We start from the raw sequence: 17238 nt of genomic DNA, 5'->3' as shown, positions 1-17238 counted from the left end.
GATGTGGCTTTTCCATTTCCAAAAAATATTTTATTTACCACAATTCACATGTATATAAAGATGGGTTATATACTGAACTTAGAGGATAGAAACAAGGTCTTGATCCCATTGTGCTAATATGAATCAGATATGAGTACCAGCATTAGTATCAACACTATCGATATTTGTATTGATCTGCCCACCTCTCTCCCCAAAGTACAGCATATCACTAGGGTTTGATAGCTCAGTAATCATAAAAACTAAACTTTTAAATTCAGTGTCTGACTTTTCAGATTGTTACAGGCCCCAAAATTATCCTGGAGAAACATTTGTGGAATCAGAACTGCCAACAATCCAACAAACTGACATTTCAGATCTTTCTGCTTCTTTTGGGGTCTTCAGAGCACAAAATGTTTAGCTTGGTCCCATCAGGTCACTACAGATGTTCATCTAAAATATGTGTGAAGTTGTATGGAATCAAAAAGGTGGAGAAATAAACAGCCAACAACAGCAGCCAGTAAAGTTCAGGTCAATTTATTGAATTTCTTATTAGGCCCTGAATATGCGTTTCCATGTTACAACAGTTGAGGACAGAGTTGCTGGAATATACATTGTGCCTCTTTAATGCATTTTGAAGGCAAAGAAACCCAAAAGCATTTTTAAAAAGTAACAATGGAAGAACGCTATGTTTTTAAATGTCATCCAATCATTTCAGTGAAACGAAAATGGGGGAAATTATGGGACAGAGGGAGGAAACATGGAATCTAGTTTTATACCAACTCAAGTCCAATCCAGTGATGGTTTTGGGAAAACAGGGCCAAAAAAAAAAAAGTAAGTACCAGTAAGTACAAGGAAGGGGAACAATTCAACAAAAGGATAATTTAAACCAACATTTATCTGCCAATTTAGATCATAAGCACCCACTTCTACTCATGCGACTTTGTCCTCATCTACTTTTAATTTTACCGCCGCTGTTCTGCATCGAAGCTGCAGGGGGACTGCTGCTCAGCTTCCAACAAATCTGCTGAGTGTGTCATTAAAATCTGCAGAAACCTCCTGCAGCAGTGGTCGAGTCTATTTTAGTGCAGCAAATCCACGGTAGAAATATTAGCGGCATTTAAGCCTTTAACACTAATAGTCCACATTAAGATGTTAACTTTTGTCTTACACCAGCAGGGGAAAAAAGAAAATTCATTATAGTATCCAAGTCCTCACCCTTTCTCTGATTTTAACTTTGAATACGTTTCTGATAATATCCCTCCCGCCCACTGTCAGCACTCCATTTAAAGAGTGCAAACACTCACATACAAAGACATTCTGACAACAACAAAAACCAACATTCATGACCACATTCAGCATAACTTCCTCTGTGACAGGTTTAGCCCGACAAAGCAACAACATGGACTTAATGCTGTAGTTTCTATCGGTTACAACAACTTTTTTTTCCTTCCCCCATTTCAAAACATCCCACTGAGTCGAAATGAGGCCGTGCTCGTTACTTTAGAATGTAAGAATGTTACAACTGACAGCGCAAACAGCAAATATATAGCTGAGAAACAGCTGGCAGATTCATTTCATCTCATCCTAAAGTAAAAATCCAACCACTTCACAAAGATCTCGGGTGTTCAGCTAAATATTTAATTTTCTGTGTCACAGAGGAGTTTATGGACTGACTGTCAGGGAGGTGAGCAGGAACACAAACCACTGAAGGAAAAAAAAAGAAAAAAAACAAAAAGAAAATTCATTAGAAATTATTTTTTGTGTCCACAAACATCAACTTCTGGAGCAAGCAGGAGATGGAAAAAAACCCCCAAAGAAACCCCCCCCCCCCCCCCCCCCCCCCCCAAAAAAAAAAAAAAAAAAAAAAAAAAAAAAAATCACATCCCTGACAAGTGTAAACACCCACATCGATACTTAAGACATCTACTTGACCAACAAAACAGTCTGCATGATAAGCTCGCGTACACGCAGCCTCGAGCTACAAAAACAGGTCAGTTTGATTCTTTTAAAATCATGCATGAGTAACAAATTTGGCTCCAAATCAATGGAACCTTTTGGATTTATCTGCAGAGATAAAGCTGTTCGGACGAGGCTGCATGTAAACACGATGACTCCTTATCAACTGCACACACTCTTTAAACACATGCACACACACACACACACACACACACACCCCCAGATCAACCAACTCACTGACTATGACACACACATCAATCAACTAACTCACTCACTCACATACACACACACACACACCCCCCAGATCAATCAACTCACTGACTCTGACACACACACACATCAATCAACTCACTCCCTCTCCCTCTCACACACACGCACGCACGCACGCTCACTCATACGACATTCAACTTTTTTGGTTTTGCTTGCTTCAATGTAAATCCTGAAAATCTATTTCAAGGAAAACAAAAGGAAACAATACAAGTCTACTTCCTCTTCCACCAATGAAGCAAAGCATTTTCAATTTTTTTTTTTTTAACTTTTATAACTGTAAACAACGAGTGTAAACAATGAATCATTTACCATTTTCTTGGCTCAAAATGATTCAGAATACCTCGTATAAGGATTGCCCTACTGGGGGAAAAAATAAAATAAAATAAAAATCACGGCACTTTGATCCTCCGTCACACAAACATGGAACAGGTTCAAGGAGATCACAGTGCTTCATCACTTTCCACAAACTCTTGTTTGTTTGTTTTAACTCTCTGGCACTCAAAACATAAACAAGTTTTTTTTCTCCAACTTCTAGGGGAGAAAAAAAAAAAAAAATTACAAATAAAATGAAATCAATGGTTTTTGACTATGCTTTAAGTCCCAGAGAGATAATTCAAGATGCTCGGTGAGCATCTGATAAAACACTTGGCTTCTGCAAAACTCACCCCAAAAACTCCAAAGGTTACCCAGTGCTAAAGCCTCACCCCGTCCCCACCCCCCAAACTGCTTTAAGCAACAAAAATAAATGTTAAAAAGCAAAATTTCTCCTTTTTTAATAATTAGTGATGATCTGTGAGGGGGCGGGAGAAAAAAAAAAAAGAAAACACCAGCTGCCTGTTCAAAGATGCTACAAGTTTGCTTAAAAGAAATCTACCCCTCACAAAAAATGTCACACTTTTTTTAAAAAATGTGTGCGCCGTGGAGAGAAAAAAAAAAAAAAAAAAAAATCGTTGCTGCACGAGAAAAAAAACAGAATTAGTTGTTTCCAATTGACTTTATACGTGGTCTCTTAAAGACTGAGGAGGTTTCATCCTTCTGCGGTCCATGAAACCAGCTCACATCCAGTTTATATTTCATTAAAGCAAAGCCTGAAGCGGAGCCTCTACTGCAGCAGCAACATGAAGAGCTTGGCATTAAACCACTGGGCTGCACAGCTATTATTGGCAACGAATACATTCACCAACGTTAATTTTGTCATGAGGGTTTAAAAACATATTTCCACCGTGTGTTTCCTCGATTAAAAAACCCCCCAAAAAACAAAAAACAGAAGCTGTGTGGGGAAAGAAAAAGTTAAAAGTGTTGTTTTGCACCAATCGTGGACATTGCTGAAGCTCATTTATCAGCTGTTTTGAATGAGTCTTGAATGCATCATCCTTTTCAGGAAAAGAAAACATTTTCATCCAGCAGCTACAGCGACCAATAGATTTACACTATTTACCAGCCAATATATATATATATATTTTTCTTAACTGTAAAAGAACAGCAGCTTTAATTTAATGAAGCTGCTATTCATCTCCCATGCTGCTTGTGTGTATCTGCAGGCCAACATAGTCTACGAATCAGTACAGGGGCCGTCTTCTCACATTAGCTCTGCTCATGTTTTATTCATGGTGGAAGGGAAAAAACAGTCACGTAGTATTTAAATAAAGCTGCCCTTATTTTTTTTTTTTTATTGCAACGTTCACATTAACAACAAACGTTCACATTCAGGATGGTTTTGAGCCGTGTTTCTGCACAACTCTCAGCGGGAGAGCAGTGTGTGTTGTCCTTTTTCCTTTGCATAATGAATAAAGTTTCAATAAACTCGGGTTACTATTGATTCGTCTTTGTGCTCGTACTCTGCTGCGTGACAGTCGGCAGCAGGCTATGAATGGATGAGTGCACACGGGAGTCAAGTAAGGCACTTAAGTGACCACAGCAGTGTGAGTGGACAGAGTGATGGCTGGTGTAAGTGCACCACTTTAAGAAAAACAAAACAAAACAAACAAACAAACAAAAAAAAAAAAACAACAAAACCCCCCCAAAATAGACCAACTTTGCTGCTGGAAGTGAAAACTGTCTCCAAAGGCGACGGGTTCAAAACAGCTCATTTCTCCAATTGTAGGAAACGTTAAGCTTGCTCGCGGTGCCAGCTTGGTGCAAAACACACTTTAAACCTTTAAATGTATAAAATAATGAGGCAGCTCTTGTTGAGGAAAAGCTAAGGAAATGCTCCAAAATAAAAACAGCCTTTTGTTTCTTTTTTTTGTTTGATTTTTTTTTTTTTTTAAAGACATCCTTTCCACAGGCTCTGAAAAGAAGTGACGAATGTGAAAATGAAGAGTTGCCTGAAGCCTGCGTGCAAGCGCTGATGTCTGTGCAAAAGCCCGGTGTGTCTCAGCGTCCTGAGGAAGAGGACAAAACATGGATTAGGAGCACATCGTTGGTCAGGTTACCAACACAAGGAGCCACACTGCATCTGAAATCATTCACTACTCACTTGAGTGGACTGTATAGTGAGTCCGGCATTCTTTTAGACTGAGTAAGATTATACCCTACATGGCATTTTTCCTCATAGGGACAAGAATGACTTTGATAAAGCAAGTCAAAGGCCACATGTTGCTAAAAACTCCAAGAAAACAAAACAGAAACAGGACACAGAGCTGGTAAGGCAAGTTGCTGCAAACTCTTCCAAGGATCAGCTGATCCTCGCTCCATGATTTCAGCATTAAGTGTTTAATTTTTTTTAAACATCCTTTTGTGCAAACAGATTAGTCCATTCTGACAAAGCTACAGCTTTTATGATTTTTGGGAGAGATTTTAGGCCGAATTTTTAATATGCTGCATCAGCATAACTTTGTGTCATTTGCAGAGGTGGTTAAGAGCAGAAAAGATTTATTAACTGTTCTGTGAGCCAATCCTGGGCATGTGTGTCCTACCTACAGCATTTACTGCATCCCACAATGCCTCAGGAAAAGTAGTGTACAGCTGATGTGCACTGCCCTCCACAGAACACCATCATTCGCTAATTGTGTGCCAGCAAAGAGATAACGGTTAGAGACAAAGGCGCGAGTAGTCTCTGACAGCATTTCATTTTGCTGATCTAAATCTTTCACAAATCTATCAATCTTTGACGTTATTTTTCATATAAACCTCGAATTTTTTTCCATGTTAGAAATCTAGTTCACTGCTTACAGCAGTTTGCTTTGCCCCTCTCTACATGCCCAAAGTTACTTGCCGTTTAATTTAGCTCATGCTAAACTATATATCTAAAAGGTAAGGAAAGCATTTAAAAAGAACTTTTTCACATTTAAAAACATGGTAAATATTGACCAAATATCACCCTGCCTTTAATTTTAATCATAGCTGTGAAGCTCACTACATAGAACTCCCAGGATAGGCAGCAGTGAATGATTTCAGACAACCTCACTTTTTCCTGGCATCGCACCTGTTTTAGGTGCTGTCCTGTTGGCGCTTCTCCTCGACCTCCTCCACGTCACAATCCCCGCTAGTTGAGTGGTACTCGGCCACATAGAGGCTCTTGTCGATGCTGCTGGGAATGGGCTTAATGTCGGTCACCAGCTGGTCTTCAATGGCCTTCAGGTTGAAGCGATCCTCCGATGTGATCAGGTTGATGGCCAAGCCCAGGTGACCAAACCGCCCTGAGAAACATGAGAATGTGGTTAATATAAAATGTCCAGTTCAAACTGAAAACAAAGTATGTCATTAATATTGTGGGGAAAAAATAATAAAATAAAATAATACAGTAGAGAAACTGTTCCCAAGGCACATCAGAACATCAAATTCATGACATATCAGTCACAGTCTGAAGCGCTGTGAATGTGCCAAACATGAAGAAAGAAAAAAAACCAACCCCATGAATTTGGCAACTTGTGTCACATGGTGAGACGTCACAGATGCAGATTGCGACCGATCCAAAAAAAAAAAAAAAGTCAAAGCCTGTAGTAAAGCTTTAGTTTTGTGCTTTCTAACTAGTTTGCTTTTTCCTGTTTCATTTCATGTGGAATTTTTGGTTTTTGTTTACTTTCATTTCAGTTAGTTTGCAGAGTGAATTCACTAGTTTCAGTTTAGTTTTTAAAATAGTATCATAACACAGACCATATTTTTCAGAGGCGGCTTTCACAAGTTCAGAATGGACGTTAAATTACAAACAGTACTTTTTGAAGGCAGTTGAGTCACAGATTAAAGCGTTAAAGCCTGATTGCAAAGGCTATGACAACAACATTTATCAAACTGCCATAAACTGAGGGACATTTACTCTGTAAAAACAGGGCAACGGTTACAGCGAATACCAGTTTATGCTCAGCACTGTCATCCTTACAGGCAGTAAGGCCAGTTTTTGTAAAGCTATGATCTCCTTTTTCCTCCCTCACAACCCAACATGTTGCATCAGTCAGCAAAATCTGATTCTGTTGGAGGACTCTTCCTCTTAAAAAGGGAGTTCTTCTTCCCCACAGTTACCAGGTTGCTCCCAGGGGGATCGTCTCATTGACAGTGTTTTTGTTCTACTGCCTGCATCTTACGATAAAGTACCTTGGGATGGCCGATATTATAAACTGATGCTGAATTGTAACCTGGGCCAGTTTCTACACCAATAAGTTGTTCTGCAGAAAATCTGGTCTTTTGCTTCATCTCTTTCAGTGGTGAAGTAGTGACTTATTTTTCTGTTTAGCAGAAGACTACAAATAAACCAGTGACCAACTGTAACTGTGGCTTTAGGGTTAAGACAGGATATTTAGACCTCTGATAGTTAAAATGATAGTTTTAACTGTGACAGAAGAAAAGAAACCTTTTTTTTTTCTCTCGTTGTGCATCAGGGGTTCAGTTTCTATTTATGTGATTTCTAGCTAAATACAAGCATCCTGGAAAAGAATTACATTAAGGAAAAAAAAAAAAAAAAAAAAAAAAAAAAAAAAAAAGCAGGTAAGCTTTAACGATTTACATTTACAAACAAAACAACACATACCTGATCTTCCAATACGATGGAGGTAAGTCTCGGCGTTCTTCGGGAAGTCGAAGTTGATAACCACGTTTACCGCCTGAATGTCAATTCCTCTGGTGAACAGATCTATTGGAAGGCAACAGAAGATTACCGCAGTGCTACAACATATCCTGGATTAACTCTGAGGCTTTTGTGATGCATGAGTAGATTATCCAGTTAAAACTCACCAGTGCACACCAGATTTCTGCACAGTCCATTTCTGAAGTCGTGGAACACACGGTTTCTGTATTCCTGGAGAAAACAAATGATCGCAATTCATTAAGTATCCAACATCAGGATTTGCTTTTCTTCAGCCTGAAGAAAATGTATTCCTCATTGAAATATTCAGGTATTTTAATACTGTGGTCAAAGTAATCTTAAAGGTTTTAAAAGAATCTAACACTAATATTTATATAGATAAAGGATTACAACCAGGCATATTCTTTTATTTCGCGCCTGTCATTAATTTGAGAGCCCACTAATGTTCTGTTAGCGTAAAAACATTGTTCTCACCTGCATCATTTTAGCATGGATGTAGAAGCAGGAGTAGCCCAGCTGAGTGATCTTCTTGGCCAAGAGCTCCACTCTCTGAGTGGAGTTACAGAAGATGATTGACTGGTTGATTTGAAGCTATGATAGAGACGAGAAAAAAACAAAAGAAAAGAAGTTATTCATAGCTCAGAATGAGCCTTTAAGGGCTTTTTCATCTGTGGACAGTAAAAGCAACAAGCCTGTGTTTCCTTATTTGATAAAACCTTTTAAAGAAAGGAATAAAAAAGAAAAAAATTAAAGGTAAAGGGAGTAAAGTTTAAGCAGGAAACACTGGATTAACAGTGGTTAACTTATCACTTTGAAAGAAGTATACTTGTGGACACAAGGCTGCTGGTTCACAAAGTAACCACAGTTAACAGAGAGTCAGTTACCCTGGAGAAGAGTGTGTTGAGGCAGTGAACTTTCTGCCTCTCTGTGACGTAGGCATAGTACTGAGTAATGCCCTTCAGAGTCAGCTCCTCCATCAGGTTTATCTCATAGGGCTTCTGAAGGTGCTTGGCCTACAGCAAAGACAGAGAGAACAGTTTACACAGTGCTTTTAAAAATGTGTTTTCAGAACTGTAAAAGCTTATAAGACATTTCTGTCATGATCATTTTCTGCTCTTCTTTATGGAGAAATTTCTTTTTGGATGCATTGTCACTGAAATCACCACACAAGTAGTACCTGCTTAGATACTCAGAATTTCAAAAAAGACTTTTACAAACAGTCAAAGCAATCGTATCCTGTGACTGGAAACTAAATTTGCTTTAGCTGAATCAACCCCGGAAATGTCTACAACAAAGAAAGAAACAGATTTGGGCGCGACAGGAGTGCAGCTCGGTCTGCAGTGTAAGCTAAGTGGAGCCAAGTGGCTCAGAGCCAGCAGGTTGGACAAGCAGCGCAGTAATTAGCCGTCTACTCACCATGAACTTCTGCACACTGATGGGGAAGGTTGCAGAGTAGAGCAGGATCTGTCTGTTCTTGGCCAGGAAACTAATAATATCTTCAATGAGCACCACAAAATCCTGAGACAGCAGCTTATCCGCCTGAAGAGAAACGGAATAATAATAACCACGAAGCAAGCCTCTTTTCTTACCTGATACAACACTACAATACATAAAACAACAACTAGTTTCTGAAATGACTTTACTCATATTTACCTCATCCATCACCATCATCTGGACTTTATCCACCTTTGCCACTCCCTTCTTTATCAAGTCCAGGATCCTGCCAGGCGTGGCGATGACCACATGCACTATTATGAAAACAGAACTATGATTATCATCAAAATTTCCTTTCTACAAGGCATTTTGTGACAATATTTAACAACAGTTAACGCAGACTGTTAACTGTAATGTTTGTCACACGACAACCTGCAGAACCTCTCATGGATAAAAGTACCACAAAGCTGGTTGATATGAATCTTTACCGGTCTCATCCAGACGCATGATGTCATCTCTCAGGTTGGTGCCCCCGGTGGTGGCCATGACTTTGACTCCTCCCAGGTGTTTGCTGAGCTGGATGCAGATCTGGCTCATCTGCAGTGCCAGCTCACGAGTGGGCACCATGACAATGGCTGGAATTTTTTTTTTTTTTTTAAAAAGGTAGAGATTACAAACATGAAGGATGGTATACAATTTCACAAGCTGTTTTACACATGAAATTAATCTGGCTTTTTAGTTTTACAGTTGTCTTTTCTGCTAGGCAGCACACAGCAGGAGACAGTCCACTCTTTGCTGGGTTCGGGTTAGCTGTCTGAATTAAAAGTGCAGTAAGCAGCACAAATTAGCTGTGCCTTCAAACATCACAGAGACTTTGCACTTGAGAACTTAAAGGTTAATGGCAGGCTGAGATGCATCCCTGTTGGCTCAGTCCTAGAAAGGATCTGGGCTGCAGTGCATGTGTGAAATCTGCTTTGAAGGCAAGGACAAAGCTTGGAACCAAAGGAACAAACAAGGCTGACGAGACAATGACGATGCATTAGCTTCTCTTTCTATAGCACATGCTTTGTTTTCTAGACAAACTGAAGGAAATGCCATGTCAGCTAAAATGGAAACATAGCATAGAAGTTAAAAAACCTTAAAGAAAAAGGTAGTTAGAACTGTAGCCAGTAAAGCTTACAGTTGGAGTCCAACTATAAAACCAAAGGCAGTGCCTCACCCTGTATGTGGTCCTTTTTCAGGTCTATCCTTTCCAGCAGTGGGATGAGATAGGCTCCACTTTTCCCTGTTCCATTCTTGGCTCGGGCCAGAATGTCCCGTCCAGACAGGGCGATGGGAATGCTCTCCTCCTGCAAGGAACCAACAGGCAAACCGTCTGTCTCATTACATAAACATACTCGCTTTTTTATTTTATGGACTATACGCACAAATAAACCATGGCATTTGTGCTTTTAAGGTGGACCATAAAAACAAAAAACAACCCGAATTGTGTCAGCATGTGTTAGCATCTCTCAAATCAAACAAACAAAATAAAATGTATAAAACTGTATGACCGTACAAGTAACCCAGTTTTTTTTCCCCTTCATCCACAGTGATAGTTAAAATTAGGTAATGGGGATAAAGCCACTATTGTGCTAGATTCTGTTTTGCAATAATTCACTTGTCTTGTCACCAGGCTGTTACATTTTTATGTCAGTTCACATTTATAATTTTTTCCAGTTCAGTTATATTTAAAGTTTAAAGAAATTATTTGATTAAAAAACAACAAACAAGATTTGTAAAGGTTAATAAATCTGATTTACTTTATAATGATAAATAATCCTGATCTGAAAAGTGAACCACATCAACCATGCTGATGAGGTTTACTTTTAATGTTTATTTTTGCCGAGTACAAAAGAAACAAAGGATGAAAACAAATATTTTTTTTAAAAAGTCAAATGCTGACGCACAAATCAACTGATATTGGTGTATATACTGTCAAAAATGCCCCCCCCCCCCGCCAAAAACATAACAGAATACAGACAAATGTGTTTGTCTAGTAAAGAAATGCCCAGCAGAATGGTTACATGCGTTAACATAAAATTGGAAAGTTAATCAATGGGGTCTATTTGGAAAGAAGATAAATGATAATAAATATTGAGCATACCTGAATAGGGGAAGGTTTCTCCCAACCCATCTCAAAGATGCCCATCAGGAGTTCTCTTTTGAGACAATAATCTTCAAACTCATTCCCCTTTGTGGACGTCACATCCTGCAGTGGTCACAGAAATGGTTAGGACATCAGGAGAAAACTGAAGCCTGAAGCAAAAGCATGATAAGAAACTGAAATCAAATTTTAACTCACTGAGGTTTTGACCCTGTTGTCTTTGGGAGGGAGCTGTAGGCTCTTTTTCCAGTCATCTCCAAACTTAATACCACCTCCGTCCTGAGAGGCTCCTCCTGCTTTCTGGGGAGCACCCAAAGTCTTTCCTTGAGTTGTTGGTGCTGGCTGGACTGCAGCTGGTTTGGTCTGCCCTCTAAGCTGCCCGTTCTGCTTATTCAGTCCCATGACGACCGGGCCCACATTTTCTGTTCTGGCGGTTGCCATTTTCCCTGTTTTTGTCTTCTTTTTTTCTGTCCTTTGAAGTATTAGATTTTTGCGTCTTAGGTTTAATTTTTAAAAATTCTCTTCAGATGTAAAAAAGTTTAATAAAGCATTAACAAATGATATTCTCTCTCTTTTTTTGTTTTAAGTCCAAAGCTGACGACAGAAGTGGATTCGTAGTATTTACATATACACACGTACGTGCAGTTCGGTCCCCTTCAACAACAGAGTGACTGACGTACACAAAACAACAACCAAAAAAGAAAAAAAAAAACTTTTTACACAAGAGCTCTTCAAAATGAAGAGAAATTTGCATTCATATGCATGAATATACTTGTCCACAATATAGAAAAATTATATGTGAACAAGTATCAAAGCGGTTGAAGTCCTGAAACAGAACAACTAAGGCAATCTGAACTTGGGGATCTTCAATATAATCTTACTTCAATACTTAAACTTCTCTTTGTAAATTGAACAGTATTTCTTATTTCCACGTTTGAGTCCATTAGAGTTGCTCAATATCCCTGTTCTTGACAAAAAAAGAAAAAAAATGCCCAACTTTGTACAAGTATTTCCCCAAAATTATAGTCCGTAATGCTTTCTGTTTATTTCCACTGTGTGGGTATAAGTCACTCCAAAAAAATGGATCCTGAAATCAAAAATCACACAAGGGGTAACTGAGTCCAAAGCCCAAAAAGCTTTCCACCCTTGCTGAGTCTTCAGTGTGTGTGTGGGGGAGTGTGAGTTTCCTTTCTCCTCCAGGTGTTTGACCTTCTCTCCTTCGACACCACAGGTCTTCAGCTCAGTCTGAAGTGTGAGTTGTGGCCTGATCGCCCGCTGCCTCCTCAGAGTCAAAGCCAACAACTCAGACTCCTCACCTAAAAGAAATCAGTGCACAAGATTTTAAATTTTTAAATGACCATGAACAGCTGACTTTAAGTCCCAGTTATAAGTAGTTTACCTATTTACTTCCTTGATCATCAGTTGCACCGAAGATGACATCAAAACCCAAAATAGGTAATGGCAGTTTATGATTACAAAATGAGAAAAAGAAGTAAGATCTCATAAATAATCAGTTTGGCATTTTTGGGATGTTTGCATTTAAAGCCATCAGGCTGCCATGTTTAACTTCTTATCAGGTTACTTGTAATTTGATTTCTTTGCATAAAAATAGGTAGGACTCACAGTGGGCTCCATAGCTTTACAGCTGCCCCGTTTCAGAGCAGACTCAAACACTAACAAATATTTTTTGTTCCGTTTTGTTGGCAAATAAATTTATTTTCAGCGCTCACTATCTGTGACAGCAGAGATGACAGCGTAGGTGGGGATGTTCCAGATCCTGTTTTAACTTTTCATAATGCCACCAATAAACCACTACTGTTTCAACTGAAAACTACCTCTAACTAAACAAAAGGGAAATTAAAAGGATTCACACCATCACATTTAGCAGGAGATTAAAACTCCTGAGTGTCAAAGACATGCCTGATCATCTATATCAGAATTCCCTCCAAAAATTGAGATCTGCAGCTTCTCATTTCAACTTACTGAATTGCAGATATGTACCGGGGCAGTTATCTCCAACATCCTACAGTAAGAAACAATTAGAATTGATTTACTGCTGCTGTACTGAATCTTTGTAGATCTTTCAATGAAATCTAGCCAAATGGTCACCTCTGTTGCTAGTATTCATACTTGTGCATCGTGTTAATTACCTTGTGGTTGTGTAGCAGTGGTTTGTATGATTATTCTCCCTTCAAACATGTATTCAAAAACTGCAGTTAAAAAGTAGCAGGTAATAAGATGGGGCAAACACAAGAAATAAACAAGCCAATCCCAATATGCATCACAAAATACACTAATGTGACATGTAGTCAGGTCGCAGGGTTTCAGTGGGGTCTGTGGTTATGATGTACCTATGGCATAGATCTAACTCTTAAGTCTAATCTGTTCTGTTAAGGATGTCTCTGAAGAAATGTTACACACACAGTCAGTTGGCTTTGGAGTAATGGAGCAGCAGCCACAGTGGGCCACACACAAACCCAGCCTGCCTGTCATTCTCACATATTTGACAACGGTTAAACTCCAAAAGCCCACTGCTGGCCTCAGTAAATAAACACGGTCACCTCGATCCCTGTATAGATATTTGCAAATGTGGGTAAAAGAAGAGTAGTGACATGCTGCAGATGTAAAAATGCACAGGGGAAAAAAAAAAAATCATCATCAAAGCGGACTTTTCTTAGGAATGTACTGTTGTCTAATATTTATTAATTCTTTCTTTAAACTGGCAGCATTCTTACATGATTTTATATTAAATATTGATGCTAAATGCAACATAGTGAAATAATAGTGCTATATTTTTAAGAAGTGAACAGTTAGTAGTAGTTCGTTTATAAGCATATAGATTAATTACAGAATACCTACAGAGTAACTAACTAATGAATATTCAGTATATAGAAACATTGAATATTTCCGTATTAAAACACCATACTCAACAGGCTGTGCCACTTTTATTAAAAAGCTCAAACTGCGTTTTTGGCTTCTTGCAGACCCCTCCCCCTTTAGTTAAAGTTGTTGAGAATCTGCTCTTTTGTTAGTAAAGTTGGCCGACTTCTGCCCTGAACAGTGATAAATAAAAGCGGCAGTTATTTGCAGAAAGCGACACGCTGCTTCAGCACTCCGAGGTTAGAGAGGCGAACCTGCCAGGTGGCAGCCCTCAGATTAACGCAGCCCAAACTGTCAGGATTTTTTTTTTTTTTTAAATTGAGTCTATCCTTTACTGAAGGCTAAAATCAGCTTGAAACAAATCAAACAATCACAGTTTGAATCGATTGCCAAAAGCTGCTCACAGCGTCTCAACTTTACCAAGTTTTTTTTCCTCCACCGTTCAGACTTCACATTAGCTTAAACTTAATTTTCACGCAGTTTTCCAAACGCAGTCTGAAATTAATTAACTTTAACACACCAAAACAATTATTGTTGATTTGATAACATTTACTCATCTTCTTTTATTGATTAATATCTTACAGTAACGTTGCCTCTAAGGAGAAACACTAAATACGTTATGCTAACGGAGCTAAAGTTAACGAGCAACTGAGCCGCTAAAACGTTCGTTCGTCTTTTACTTTTTATGATCTTTTAATTTCTCATAACGATAACAATGCGATAACAATGCACTTTGACTGGGTTAATTTGTTTTGTAATGTTTCAACTAAAGCTTCATGGAATAGGGCTATCCTCCCGACTAATTTAACACAAATAACTCCACTCGCTAACGTTAGCTACATGCTAATCTGCTAATAGCAACTCAGATGTTTTTTTTACAGAAAGTAAACGCCTCAAAGCTCCGCAAACCTACCTTTATTATTTTATTTTTCTGCAAGGAACACTCACTGCGCGGTCGATCAACTATTTCCTTTACAATAAGCTTCAATCACTGATTTTTTTTTCTGGATATAAATTTCTCCTCTATTGTGTTTCTTCTTCCTTTAAATCAACATGGTCGCCTCTTCTTCGTCTCCTCTTCCTCGTCGTCTCCCTGCTGTTTATCACACGTGAGACTCCATGACGTTGCTGCCACCTGCTGGCACACCTAGTTACTGCTACATAAGATTTATATTTTTAACTATAATTATATTATTCATATTTTTATTTTATTTTTATATTTTATGGAATGATTAAATAAAAGTTGAAACAAAAGAAAGCTCTGTAAAGCGATCAATATAGCATTCTCATTGTGTGAATACAAACTTTATCTAATCAGCCACAGAGTTTCTTCTCAGTCATAAACGCACCTGCCTTATACAAAGTCACAAAAAGTGCCTAATTACCTGAAACACAGCTCACAGTTGTTTTAGATCTTTGCCCACACATTCTTTGCTCAAGGTTACAATCACCTACCGATCGTAATGGAGGTTAAATGAGTTCAAATATGCACTCTTACTGCTCTGACTCCTTAACATTGTAAACCTGTTTCCCACAATGTTTGGTACAGAGAGGAATGGTAAATAAAAGCAGAATGCAATGATTTTCAAAACATGTTAAAGTAAGCTTCCTAGCTCAGGCAACATTGCTGGCAGCTAACACTGAGGGAGCAACAGCTACATTCTTGCTAAAAAAAAAAAAATCTTACCTACATCCCTGAGAGGGTCTATAATAGAGGGTTAATTTGAGGATGGGTACCTAGAGGGATGAAGTATCTCGGGATTAGGCTAAGCCAAGATATGGAGGACCTACGCCAACTCAATTTTGACCCAGTCCTACTAAAAATAAAAACAAATATAGAAAAATGGAGCAAATTAAAAATCTCATTGTGGGGCAAAATAAATATTGTAAAAATGATTATAGCTCCCCAATTCAACTACGTAGTAATCATGTTACCAACTGTGATACTGCCCATTTTCTTCAAACAGAATGAAAACTTAATTAAGCAGTTTCTGTGGGATGGCAAAAGGGCAAGAATCAAGCTAAGTAAATTATATGGCCCTAGAGAGAAGGGCAGCTTAAGTTTACCCAGTCCAAGACTATATTCAATCTCATTTGAGGTGGCTAAATTGGTTAATTACTGGGGAAAAAATCAAGCTGGACAGGAGTGGCTGAGTATAGAGTCTGAGATTTATACCCATTTTGACCCTAAATGTATGCTGTCTCAAAGTCGCACTTCAACAAACCCAATTTTGCTTCACTCTAGCCAGGTATGGCTTAATATAGAATTCTTAAAATATCACCTCATGTGCAGTTTTACTCATCTCCTTGGAACAATCCAGCTATTTGTATAGGGAAAAAAATGGTGTTTTGGAAATTGTGGCAGTCTCGTGGCATAAATGTTATTAGTGACTTATTTAAAGATGGGGAATTTATGTCCTATATAGATCTTGTCCAAACATACAAATTGGAAGGGAAGGAAAATCTTTGGAGATATTTGCAAATTAGACATTGTGTGATGTCGAAGTTCAGAAGGGGACATGGAAATCTTGTTCTAAATTTTATAAATATGCCTCGGGAGCGCCACACAGCATAATGCTTTTATGAGTTGGTAAATGATAATAGAAGTGGGTGTTCGAATATTAAAACTTTGTGGCAGAAAGATTTAAATGCACCAATTCCAAACAAAAAATGGATGGGAATTTTGGCAGAAAATGGGATTTATGTTAAGGAGGCGAGGAGCAAATGCATACAATATAAAATTCTGCATAGAAAGAACGAGATAGCGGATACAAGCGGCGGAAATGAGCTTCCTCCGAAGGGTGGCTGGCCTCTCCCTTAGAGATAGGGTGAGAAGTTCGGCCATCCGGGAGGGGCTCAGAGTAGAGCCGCTGCTCCTCCACATCGAAAGGAGCCAGCTGAGGTGGTTCGGGCATCTGACAAGGATGCCTCCTGGGCGCCTCCTGGGTGAGGTCTTCCGGGCATGCCCCACCGAGAGGAGGCCCCGGGGCAGACCCAGGACACGCTGGAGAGATTATATCTCTCGACTGGCCTGGGAACGCCTTGGTGAGGATTATCCTTAGGCACTGGAAGACAACAGAACATCCTGAGCTGAAAGACTGGATCAGAGCAATGGCAGAGACTGCTTCCTATGAGTCCATGCTGAATAAACTTAAAAATGATACAAAAGACAAAGATAAAATTTGGGACTACTTTTGGAGCTATCTGAAGCACACAGGAAATCACGACCATAATACCATAATCTGAAGGATTATTAACTGTGACTACCGGCCCATATGTTACTTTACTGTCATTTTTAGTTGCCCGTTTCTGTGTTTCTTCTTTCAGAACCTACTGTAAGTTCGTTTCTCTTTCCTTTCTTAGACTTTTAAGGAGAGGGATGCACACCAGCAGTTTTCTTGGTCCCCCCCCCCTCTTCCTAAACAGGTTTAACTATATGTTTTCAAAAAACTTGCAAAATCAATAAAAACTTAAATGTAAAAAAAAATGAGGATGAGAGAACCATGTTATATGTCCTCAGATTCACAGGTTATTCTGATAAACTAAGGTGATG

At 38.9% G+C, this 17238-nt stretch overlaps 1 protein-coding gene across 2 annotated transcripts; it reads right to left on the bottom strand.

Moving 5' to 3' along the window:
* Window positions 1-497: 497 nt before the first annotated feature.
* Window positions 498-14795, bottom strand: LOC100707815 (probable ATP-dependent RNA helicase ddx6). Of its 2 annotated transcripts, XM_019350900.2 has the most exons (14): window positions 14599-14795; window positions 12205-12215; window positions 11004-12121; window positions 10806-10910; window positions 9879-10008; window positions 9148-9294; window positions 8879-8973; window positions 8642-8764; window positions 8110-8238; window positions 7700-7816; window positions 7375-7438; window positions 7172-7273; window positions 5633-5846; window positions 498-4589 (listed from the first exon to the last, which is right to left on the bottom strand). In XM_019350900.2, exons 3-13 carry the CDS (start codon window positions 11244-11246, stop codon window positions 5638-5640), a joined length of 1464 nt encoding a protein of 487 aa, XP_019206445.1. In that variant the 5' UTR covers window positions 11247-12121; window positions 12205-12215; window positions 14599-14795; the 3' UTR covers window positions 498-4589; window positions 5633-5637. The 2 variants fall into 2 exon arrangements, with proteins under 2 accessions (XP_019206445.1, XP_013128042.1); XM_013272588.3 differs by lacking the exon at window positions 12205-12215.
* Between the last annotated feature and the right edge of the window lie 2443 nt (window positions 14796-17238).

The sequence above is a fragment of the Oreochromis niloticus genome, linkage group LG22 (assembly GCF_001858045.2).
Source record: "Oreochromis niloticus isolate F11D_XX linkage group LG22, O_niloticus_UMD_NMBU, whole genome shotgun sequence".
NCBI classification, from domain to species: Eukaryota; Metazoa; Chordata; class Actinopteri; order Cichliformes; family Cichlidae; genus Oreochromis; species Oreochromis niloticus.
Note: the sequence above shows the minus strand (reverse complement) of the source record. Positions and strands in the feature narration are given on the sequence as shown.

Excerpts from the sequence above, each read along its gene's own strand:
- LOC100707815 (XM_019350900.2), bottom strand. The coding sequence starts at position 11,246 with ATGGCAACCGCCAGAACAGAAAATGTGGGCCCGGTCGTCATGGGACTG. Across the intron at positions 7,817-8,109 it reads TCAACACACTCTTCTCCAGG|CTTCAAATCAACCAGTCAAT; the intron begins GTAACTGACTCT and ends TCTCTATCATAG. Across the intron at positions 5,847-7,171 it reads CCATCGTATTGGAAGATCAG|GGCGGTTTGGTCACCTGGGC; the intron begins GTATGTGTTGTT and ends CATGTTTCTCAG.